The 11,949-nt window shown below is 33.6% G+C and overlaps 1 protein-coding gene and 1 pseudogene across 3 annotated transcripts; one reads left to right on the top strand and one right to left on the bottom strand.

The window, feature by feature from the left end:
* Nucleotides 1-2,160: 2,160 nt before the first annotated feature.
* LOC105852706 (F-box/kelch-repeat protein At3g06240-like) lies at nt 2,161-4,153 on the bottom strand (annotated as a pseudogene).
* On the top strand, nt 4,070-11,520 carry LOC101490682 (uncharacterized). 3 transcript variants are annotated; one of them, XM_004512682.4, is made up of 9 exons: nt 4,070-4,603; nt 5,369-5,850; nt 6,426-6,625; nt 6,739-6,906; nt 7,933-8,247; nt 8,960-9,109; nt 9,193-9,342; nt 9,439-9,645; nt 9,821-11,520. In XM_004512682.4, the coding sequence occupies exons 1-9, from the start codon at nt 4,231-4,233 to the stop codon at nt 10,965-10,967; spliced, it is 3,192 nt and encodes a 1,063-aa protein (XP_004512739.1). In that variant the 5' UTR covers nt 4,070-4,230; the 3' UTR covers nt 10,968-11,520. The 3 variants fall into 3 exon arrangements, with proteins under 3 accessions (XP_004512739.1, XP_004512740.1, XP_027193356.1); XM_004512683.4 differs by having other exon boundaries at nt 9,824-11,520; XM_027337555.2 differs by lacking the exon at nt 4,070-4,603 and having other exon boundaries at nt 5,400-5,668; nt 5,749-5,850.
* Nucleotides 11,521-11,949: the final 429 nt, after the last annotated feature.

Below are 11,949 nucleotides of genomic sequence, written 5' to 3' on the forward strand. Positions count from 1 at the left end.
CTTTTAAAGTTTTAATTGATAAATTAAATATACTATTTTATTGTATATTAGAACTTTAGGTTGTCAAGTTGTGTTGTGATGTAAACACAATTTTTTTTTTTGCAAACACAATTACAAAAGAGGATAAATTGGACTAAAAAGTTGTACATGTTTAAAAGCTACATAGTTATGGGTATAACCCATTGTTTGATTCATATGTTTGAAGAGAAAAAAAGAATCTAAACAAAAAAGATAGTTAGTTTTGTTGAGTTTTTACAATTTTTATCACAAAATTAAACCCAAACCAATGAATAGAATGTTGATTTAATTCAGTTCAATCAAGTTGATATTAATAAAAATTATAATATATGAAAGGAAAATAAATAACAATTAAGTTAATATATCATTAAATCTTGTTAGGTTATATCCTATTAGTAGGCCTTATCATAGACTCTAAACTGTATTTTCTTAGGGAATATTAACAACAACAAAAAGATAAGGGGATAACATATTGCCACTAAACACAACATGTGCATAGAAAAAATAAACTACAAAATAAGAAAAAATATACATAGAAAGGAAGGAAAAAAAAACAAACTTTAAATGCATTAGAGTCATGAGACATATACCTCTTTCAAATTATATCTCACACAATTTATACTCATGGAGAGGACGGTCCAACCTTTCTAAAGCACAACATAATTAAGCAAAGCAATGCTCTACCTCTTTCTAATTATCTGAATTAGTTTTTTATAATCACAATACTCCTATTTAACTCACTTCTTTTTCTTAACAAATAAAAAATAGGGTAATTGCATTTTCATCTGAATCCTTGCTAAAATTGGAAGTTTGGGTAAAATTAAAAACAACTTTAATGTTTTAACTAAATTAACCAATTTATAATAATTTTGAATGGTTTGAGAATTTCATATGTGCATAATTTCAAAATATAAACATGCTTGAAGGAATCAAGCACACAATTTCAAAATATAAACATGCTTGAAGGAGCCAAGCACACAATGCATATTTAAACATATTTTTAGCCCCTATTCAATCCTTGAAAAGACATAATCAAGATATGAAGTACAATCAAAACCATAACATCCTACAAATTAGAGATATAAACAAAAACACAGTAAAATATACTATTTCCAATACATACCCTAATTCACTTGACGGTGTATAGTAATTTTGGATTCTCAAGATGAGTTTAGAATAGTCATATAAAAAGGCAATGAATAGTTAAATAAAAGTTTAACTTTTTTAGACATAAAGAAAATGCTATCATAAGCAGATTCTGAAAATTAACAAAACATTAAAAATCTACTATATAAAATAGCAGATAACTTTGTGGTCAAAAAGCGAAAGTTGCATAAATACCTAAATAAGCAAGTTATACTTAAAAAAAAAAAAAGTCATGGTTAGCACTGATGCAAAATCTTTGGTTTTATAATGTTTTTTAAACTTAATATTCTACTTTTATCTTCGATTTTATTATTATTTTTAAACTTAATATTCTACTCTTTTTTTTTCTGTTATTGCCCGAATTTCGGCTAGCAAAAATTGGAATAGTGATTGTTATTATCCTAAAAGCAAAACTACAATAGCGTCACGATTTTCATAATGAATTCAATCGAAATATATTGTACTATAACGCTATAACCGTTATTTGACAACAACAAAGTTATATATTTTATTAGTCAAATTATGCAACAAAGAACTATTTATACAATAAAGGAATATTGAGCATAAACAAATCATGAAATACAAGATTGTACTTCAAAAAAGAGATGAGACACAAAGTACTTCAAAAAAGAGAAGAGACACAAAGTAAAACATACAAAGATTAATGAAATTTGTGCTTACATTCTTATACTAAAATACATTAAACAAATCAAATCAAATTTTGTATACAATAAGACGTCAATATGAAATATTGCGAGAAACAAACAAGAGTCTGTTATGTAAAAAAATTATCATTCATACAAATGAAATTAAAAAGAAAAAAAATATTGCAAACGAAAAGAGAGTAAACATCAAAATCAATTCCATAAAACAAGATTTATATTATTAACCAGATTTTAATTTCTTATATACTTAATAATTTTTATGATATACTTGAAAAGATCTTAATAACGACAATCATAAAACTCTTGAATGAAATGGTTTAAATTAAACTAATCAATCATATATTTGTTCAATGGGAAGAATACTTTCTTTGTAAATGACAGTGTGACATTGATATGCACCCCCTTTATGACAAAGCTCCTCAATCATTTGCGTATTATAATTAAACCAAACTATTTCATCATCTTTTCTACTAAAGAATAAATCACCATTCTTTCTCTCTCTAATAGGATGTTCAATGCCTAGTATAGGCCCAATAATACAAAGTTTAGTCCACGATTCCTTCACACCTAGTTCACCCAAAATTGATATATGAAAAGTAGTCATCTCTTGATAATTTAAGATCAAGGCAATTGACTCATTTAATAACATCAAGTGTTTGTTCACACATACAAAATCATCAAAACTATTATTCATATCCGTGGGAAAATGTGTTATACATAATACCTCATTGCTTAAGTCAAATGACACCATATATGATTTATCTCCATTTTCGTTTCTCCAATGACACGCTCCGTTCATGTATATAGAGACATATGCCACATCAGAATAACGTTGACGTAAATTCAAATCAATCTTCTTCCAAGAGTTACTTCTTAGACTATATATCTCCCAAGTGTTAGTTGTGTGACAACTTGTCTGGCTTACCTTCCATATCTTCAGTGTCAGACACATCTAGTCGATAATATGCGTATCGAATCACATTGTAGTCATCTCTTACAAGGTCATAACCAAATCCATAATAATTAAAATATTCAACGTCGTAAATTATAGGGACTCAGTAGGAATTAGGAGGAATTACCTTGAATTCCTCGGTGGTTGGGTTCCATAATACAACTTTAGGCGTTAGACCTTGGTAGAGACAAATAATGCCGTTAATATTAGGACCGATCACAAAAATAGATACATCAATCTCTTGAAATGGAGGTGGCCAATCTAATTTGACTTTATTTCCGTACTAGTTATGAATTTGTTGTGATAGATGTTCATGAAATTAGGATTTTCAAACAATAGGGACCATGATTTGCATACACAATTAAATCGTTTCAAAGATTTAAGAGGGAGTTTCAATAAAACGGAAAGTGTATGATCATCATGAATATAATTACTAACCTTGTCGATCTTCAATTGCGAATGCACGTCGGTGACCGAAGATCAATTATAATTTTAAATTTTTATTAATAGTAATTAAGTTTCTATTAATAGTAATTAAGCTTCTATAATATATTAATGTATTAATATTAGTTAATTATTATTTCGAATTTCATCGAACTTTTTTAATTGAAATTTGCACATATTATTGATATCACAGAAATAAAACAAAAATTTATGGAAGGTTTATCATTTAATGTGGTTGTTTTTTTAAGAAAAATTAATTAATGGGAAATGACAGAAAAAGGTGTAACCACATATAAGTATAGTTATCAAAGACATTATTAATTGCCCCAAAGTTTTATTTCCAATACACTATCAAATTTGGGAAAGAAATATATATGTTTAGAAACTCATATAAAGTGCAGGTTTTGGAACAAAATGATAGGTTTTGTCATTTTATAATTAATGCAGGTTTTAACGATAAAAGTTAGTCATAATTATAGAAATTGAAATTTAGTACAGTATTTGTGAAATTAAAGTGCAAGTTTTGTGACTAAAGAGTTTTGTTTGAGATTATGGATCTGGATGTATTGTATTTGCACATCTCTTGCTTTTCATTAATAATATTTATCTTCTATCTTTTGCCATTTTATAAAGTTATGTAATTAATTACATGTACTATTTTTTCTCAATCATCATATATTCCATCACACGTAAACACACAAGTTAGATATGATACGAAACTTATTTAGTAGATATTAATTGTAGTACTTCAAAAAGATTTAAGATTTGGGATGAAAAAAAAGTTTCAAAAAGAAAAGCCCAATATGAGGCCCAACCTAGCCCAAGAACAAAGTGAAGAATGTAAAGTCGGCAACAAAAAAAACAAGAAGAAGCATAAGAAAACGGCGTCGTATTAACCCTCTCTTTCGTTTGACAGCACCATAACCATAACCATAACCACAACCTTCAAATTCAACTTCAACAAACTCTCTCTGTAAAACGCAAAACCCTAATTTTATCAATTCAATGACACCACGCACCGATGACTACGAACAAGACAACGATAACCTTTCCGCCACCGACTGCGACGACGATGACGACGACTACGGTCTCAAAGAAGATATGGCTGCTCTCGCGCGAGCTTGTATGGTCACCGGAGATGAAATTCCGCCTCCGGAAGATCCACTTTTGGCCTCCGGTGACGCCATTGTCCCTTTCACCGTCACTGCCGACTCCGACGAAGATGAACAGAGTGATCTAGAATGTCTCAAGAGAGTGCAGAGTCTTTACCAGCCTCCGGATTCTCTTCCTACGCCGCAGATAGGCCTGTCCGACGACGATGAAGACGACTTTGAAACAGTTCGCGCCATTTTCAAACGGTTTTCTGCTTACGACGGAGGTAGGTCGCCGTGGTTTCGTGTCGCGGTTGCTGGTGAACGGTTAATTGAAATTTCTTTTATTTCTTTCGTTAATGTGTTTGCTTTTGGCGTTGAAGGGAAAAAGATGCAACTTGTGGGTTAAGTAACCTTTGAACTTTAAATTTATTTAGTTCATGTGTGTAGTGATCGGAGCTGAACATTGTGTTAGATATAGAGCCCAGTTTGTTACGGTTTATTCTGTAAAAAAAATCACTTTTTTTATAAAAAATATAAAGACTTCCAAAAAATTACTTTTAAAAATTGAGAATCTGAACAAAAAATCTAAATACTGCTTAAATAAAAAGCTGCTTTTAGTAGCTTTTCAAATAAATCATTTTTCATAACTGAAGTTTGTTGGTTAGTATTCAGTACAAATTAGTTAAAGTTTGTTAATTTAGTTATGATCACTATAAAAAGGGCATGCTCCATTCATTGTTTGATTTTGGTTTTCTGTCAATGCATGCGTTTTGGGATAGTATATTGAGTTGTGTGTTTGAAATCTTTTTGAAACAATAATCAGAAAATATATTTTTTTTTACTGACATGAATAGCAAATCTTGAATGAGTACAAGAGTCCATCTTTATGGAGCTTGATAATGTTTTTCTTAAAAATGTCTCTTTGATGTCATTTTCTGAGCCTATTTACCATTGATTATGTATTTTGTCACTTTTATATTGCTTGGGTTTTTATTTTGTTTTTCAATAGAAAAACATGGCATTGTGACAAATATTTGGTTTCCTTTAAGGTGGAAGGGAAGCATGGGCTGAGGGGGGTCAGGCCCCAAGTTTAATCAGTGAGCAGGAAGTTGCCAAGAGCTCCATCTCTGACAAATCAGATGATGGTGAATTGTGTCCTGATTCTCAATACCATGATAATGACACCAAATTGCTGACTGAGACATGTGGCTTTGACGAGACTTGTGAAGATGATGCCACTGCCAGCTTGTCTTCCAAATTACCGAAGAACAGATCAAGCTTTCCTCCGTCGGCTCAAGCTTTTATTGATGCTGTCAAGAAGAATAGAGCTCTCCAGAAATTTCTTAGAAGTAAGTTGATTGAAATTGAAGCAAAAATTGAGGAAAACAAAAAGATAAGAGACAAAGTTAAACTCCTTAAGGATTTCCAGGTTTCATGCAGTAGAAAAACGGGGAATGCTTTATCACTGAAAAAGGACCCGCGTGTGCAGTTAATATCTTCCAAGAAATCCATTGCAACAAATAAATCAAAGGTTGGTTGTGTGGCGCTTCTTTGGTTTTATGAATTCTAGTTCAAGTCGTTATTCATGTTGATATTATTTCATTATGATTTCATGGTCACTCTTCAGATATTTGTTTATTGCAAGAACTGTAGTTAATGTCTGTTTTAGTAGATGTGTATATCATGTCCAACAGTGTTGTTCATGGTGGAGAGGCCAAAGTCCGCTATTTTTGGCCGCCATGGCTTCCATATAAACTGTCGCCATCACATGTAAAATGGCCATGGTGGATTGTTGAAATCATGCCACTGCTTTCCACCATGGCAGCCATTCGATAAAACTGATGTCTAATGTCCTTACAGTCATTGGAATTACAAGAGTAATATGTAATAGGACAGTAGATGTAGGACTGTCTCTTTAAAGTTTTTTATTAGATTTGTGAAAATTTTAATTTGTGCTTATTTTGGTGTCTGAGTGTCTGTCTGTTGGGGCTTGAAGGTTTTAATCTGTTGCAACGATCTTTCCTAGTGTAAGTATTTGTGACATTCTTGGTATTGCCACTGCAAGTATTGGTCGATAATCCTTGGTTTATTTTTTTCTTTTGGCAGAGCCATAATAAGAAAGTTTCTGCTATGTGTTATGGCCCAGAGGAGAATTCTCGTGTTGCTAACTATAAGATGGTATTGGAAAGATTTCCGCTTTCATTGGATCGGAAAAAATGGTCAAATAAGGAAAGGGAAAATCTTTCGAAAGGAATTAAGCAACAATTCCAAGAAACAGTGCTTCAAATTTCAGTAGATAGAATGAGGTAATATTGGATTTATTTTGTTGTATTGTTAAATGTGCCATTTTGACTTTTGTCATTACAATCCTTTCCATTACTGAGTGCTGATTTTATTCCTTAATGTATTCACTTGACAGTTCAGAGTGCTCGCCTGGAGATGCAAATGACATGGATAGCATAATTGAATCAGTTAAAGGTCTTGACATCACACCAGGGAGGATTAGAGAATTTTTACCTAAAGTTAATTGGGATCGATTGGCTTCTATGTATGTTACTGGCCGTACTGGTGCTGAATGTGAATCAAGGTATGTATTTCTAAATTGGTGAATTTCTGTCTTTCTATGCAAGTTAAGATGGTTATTGATGATAAAGCTTTGCTTTATGTTTTTGTTACTGTGCCATGCTCATGCTTAATATCATATCTCGTCTTATGAGAACTACATGACTCTGTTATTTAGGTACTGTGTGGTATGTATTTTTAAATTGGTGAAGTTCTGTTTCTCTATGCAATTTAAGATGGTTTTTGATGATTAAGCTTTTGCTTTATGTTTTTGTTATGTGTGCCTAGCTCATGCTTCGTATCATATCTAGTCTTATGAGAACTACATTGACTCTGTTATTTAGATAATTTTGTTTGAACATTTTGCAATGATATTTTATATGCTTAATGGATGAGAGATGCCAAAGTAGAGTTTGAAGGTTGAAGAAAGAAAATATTTAGATAGTCGTGATTTAGTCGCCATATATGCCAGTTGCCAGTACTTTCTATTTGGGTGGAGGAAAATTGAATTGAAAACTGCAACCTCGTTAGATATGATCCTGCTTAGGATGATATAGTGCATATTCCGTACCTCTTCAGGAATTTAGGTTGGGTATTGAAAATGTTCAATCAATCCCATCCCAATCCTGTAGAGAAGATCACCTTGTCTCTTATTATGCACGGTTGATGTGTTTTCAGCTTCTTCATTATTAGTGTTATATTATTGGTATATTAAATACAGTTCTTTGACTAGTGTTTCATGTTTACTGCCTTTCTATGAAGAATATCTTCCTGGGCATTGCAGACATCTATGACGATCACCATCACAGACAGTTTATCATTTTTGGTTTTCAATAAGAGTTCAAGATCACCATAGATCGTGCAGGTGGGACTGTACATGAAATGATTTTTAACACGGTGGTGCTTAACATGTCTGTGATGATTGTCATCACAGATGTCTGTGACATTTCTTTCTTGAATCTGATGTAGGCCATATAACATCTATGCACAATGGATGGATTTTATTTTCATACTTATATTTGATTAATTCTTCTAATGTTTGCAACCACAGGTGGTTGAATTGTGAAGATCCTCTGATCAACCATGACCCATGGACTGGTGAAGAGGATAGATCTCTTTTGATTATTATCCAAGAGATAGGCATCAGGAACTGGTTTGACATTGCTGTATCTTTGGCCACAAACAGGATTCCATTTCAATGCTTGGCACGATACCAGAGGAGCTTAAATCCTTCAATGTTAAATAGTGAATGGACTGAGGAAGAAGATGCTCAACTTTGTTCTGCTGTTGCATGTTTTGGTGAGAGTAATTGGCAGTCTGTGGCTTCTGTTTTAGAACGACGGGCGGGAACCCAGTGCTCAAATAGGTTGGTTCACTCTTTGTTTTAGTTTTGGACTATATTTATGTATTATTTTAGACTTTTTGTATTTTGGTAGTAATCCAATATCTGAAATCAGAACAATTTTCAATGGTAGCCTATCACTTGCATTAACGGTGTACATAGCTAGTTCAAAGCCTAATCATAAGTATTACATTTACAATTTTTGGTGATTTAAAATCATCTATTTTCTCAAGGGAATGTCATGCGGGCTTGCAGGTGTAAGTGACTAATAAATAATAATTAGATTTCAGCTCAGTGTAGTTTGAACCTCAATTGCTCGATTTACCTTTGTTTATATAGTATTATGACTGAAAGATTGAGAAAAGAAGTATTATGTTGCTGTAACTTCAGCTTCAAGCTTTTGTCATTCTTTTTGTAACACAAAATAGTACTCTTTACCCTGTTGTTTCAGTTGTTGATTTACATTCTAGTTTTAACTGGGAATATCTGGTTACATCTTTTCGATCTAGGTATTAGCATCTAAATCCTTCTTTATTTCTCTTACAAGGTTGAAAACACTCTAAACTAGCAATTAACAGAGCCTTGTCAGTGGTCACTGATGTAAAATACTGAAACATGATCAACTATATTTGGTTCCCTAAATTGGCATGGATGTTTAGAATATGGGAGAACAGGAGAACTTGTTTATTTGCTAATTCATTTTGTCTACTAATGCAACAAATCATAATTATTGCAGATGGAAAAAATCGCTTTGTCCTGTGAGGAAAGGGAGCTTTACTCCCGAGGAGGATAAACGCCTTACAATTGCAGTCATGCTGTTTGGACGAAAATGGAATCAAATAGCTAAATTTGTTCCTGGCCGGATCCAATCTCAGTGTAGGGACAGGTAATGCATTTTAGTATAAGCATTTTGGCAACACAGAATTTTTATAGGGTTCTTGTTAAAGTTCATGAGCATTCTTATGGCAGATACCTTAATAGTTTGGATCCTTCTTTGAAATGGGGTGGATGGACTGAGGAAGAGGATTTAAGATTAGAAGCTGCAATCACTAAGTATGGATATTGCTGGTCTAAGGTTGCTGAAGATGTGCCTCCCCGCACTGATTCTCAATGCCGGAAGTATGTGTCCAGCATTAAATTCTTCGATGAAAATTTTGTTTTAAAAATCTTTCAGTTATGTTAGTCATATGTATACATATTTGTTTCATTGATCAGGAGATGGAAGGTGATATGTCCTGAACAAGTTTCTCTGCTTCAAGAAGCAAGAAAGAGGCAAAAGTCTCTTCTTGCCTGTAACTTTGTCGATCGAGAATCTGAACGTCCAGCCATTACATTGAATGACTTTATTCCTTTACAAATGGTAGCTCCATCATCTGACGTTAGTGCTGAGAATCTCCAAAGGAAACGGAAGAGAAAATCGAGGTACCCTCTCATTAAACTCCCTTTCATTTTCCCAGTGATTCTTAACAACATATAGATATAATGCCAGCTTTGTTAGAATGATTGTTCCATTGAATTGTGCTGGCCATTTAAGTGTTTGAAATTGAATGTTGCTTTAGGTATACCTTTGTTTCTAATTCCCATTCATTACATGCAGCAGTGTTCACAATAAAGAGAGGTCCAAAAAACATGCAGAAGACGCTGAACTTTGTCCCGAGGAAGTTCAAGATGCAGTTCCCAAGAGAGAGAGGCCCAAAAGACATGCAACAAAGGCATCAATTTTTTCCGAGGAAGTACAAGATACAGTTCCCAAGAAAGAGAAGCCTAAACGACAATCAAAAAAAGCTCGAATTTGTCCCGAGGAAGTACAATATATAGCAGCTTATGGTGCTAAGGTTAAGACTTGTGGTGGAGGTGTTCCATTCTTTGCACAGAACAATGTTCCCAAGAAAATGAGATCTAAAAGATGTGCTAAAAAGGCTCCAATTCATCCTGAGAAGGTAGAGAATATAGGATGCAGTGACAAGGTCAAGGTCTGTATCGAGTCCAAAAGTCAAGATGGGGACAACATAACACTTGCATGCTTTTTGCGCAACAAATCAAAGAGAGTCAAGAGACTAAGTAAACGTACCAAAAATGAGAACCAGACTTCATCTTCCTCTAGGAAGAAAATTGTATCTAAGCAGGTTGAAAATCAAATACCATCTGATGATCAAGGCGGGTTTTCTCTGCCGTGTGGTATTGGTGGAACTCAAGATTTGTTAGTGTCTAAGGAAGTTGCTTCTAGCAGACAAGTAAAAAAACCAGAAGATGCAAATGCAGCTAGAAAATCAGAAGATGCACACAATTTGATTGGTGACGACGATGACGATATGACTCTCAATTGCTTTGTGAGAAACAAAACAAATAAATTGAGTCAAACTACTAAAAGACGCCGTGCTAGTTCTTCCTCCAAATCGAAAAAAGGAACTATATTACTCCATGGAAACAAGCCAACCCTGATTTCTGACGGCAGTGAACCATCCTTGTCAAAAGTTGTTGAAGAGGAGACTGTTTTACATGGTGGTGTGGCTGAATCTGAACCCATAAACATGAATGTGGTTGAAGACAAGACTATTTTGCATGGCAGCGTGGCTGAAGCTGAACCCACAAACATCAACGTGGTTGAAGAGGAGTCTGTTTTGCACAATGGTGTGGCTGGTGCTGAGCCCACAAACATCCATGTGGAAGAAGAAGATGACCTGCTTCTTTCCTTCCTGCAAAACAAGACAAGGAGACGGAAAAGGCTGACACAATATTCGTAAATGTAGTTGTTGCTCATGATCCAAATCATGTGGGCTGGTACCCCTTTTTGTTTTCCTACTAATAGGTATGTGTATAAATACAAAACAGTTGATTAAAATAGGTGCTGGCAAATTGTGGAATGGCTAACCATATCATAAGGGGAAACTAGGTGATGGGTTACTGCGAAACTCGATACAGCCATGATCGTGAATTTGATCCGGATCGCCTGCAGTAGAAAAAAGGCAATTGCCGGAATTGCGCGACTGTGGCAAATGCTGTATTTTGCTACTGTAGGAATCCGAATTAGAATTGGTCATAGTTCAAGGTACATGAGTTATGAGATAGGAAGCATGCCAATGAAATTTTGCTGAGCTTTGGCCTGTATAGACACATTTTCGGCCTAGCTCAATATATGTATACTTTTGGACTGCGAGAATTCTTTAAGCTTGAAATGTGAATCAGATTTTGGATTAGTTTCGAAGATACTGCAAAACTTCACGCAACTTTATGTATGCATGATGGAAGTTTTGCCATCACAAATATAAATTGTTATTGAAGTGAATATAAGACTCACCTGATACTTGCAAAAATTATCCATGATAGATAGAGTAAAAACATGTTTCATGGTTTGAGAGTACGTGTAATTCTTAAAATTAAGTGGGCAAGGGTATATACCATTTAATTGAAATGAATTGTGTCGAAATAATAATAGTATAATACTATGCACTAAATAAAACACTGGATGTTTATTTTTAAAATTACAATATTAACAGACAATTTGAAGGAAAAAAAGAGACATAACTTTGCTTTTTAAGTATGAATTTTTTACAGATAGTACAATTGTTTAGTTGTGGAGAATATTTAATACTAATTGGTAGGAATTTTGTAAATGGGATCATGGAAGCATATAGAAAGAGATTAAGTAAACCATGGAAACTTATTAGGTGATTGTTAATCCAAATCAAACATCATTTTAGCATTTTACTAGATCTTAACACTTAT

The sequence above is a fragment of the Cicer arietinum genome, chromosome 8 (assembly GCF_000331145.2).
Source record: "Cicer arietinum cultivar CDC Frontier isolate Library 1 chromosome 8, Cicar.CDCFrontier_v2.0, whole genome shotgun sequence".
NCBI classification, from domain to species: domain Eukaryota; kingdom Viridiplantae; phylum Streptophyta; class Magnoliopsida; order Fabales; family Fabaceae; genus Cicer; species Cicer arietinum.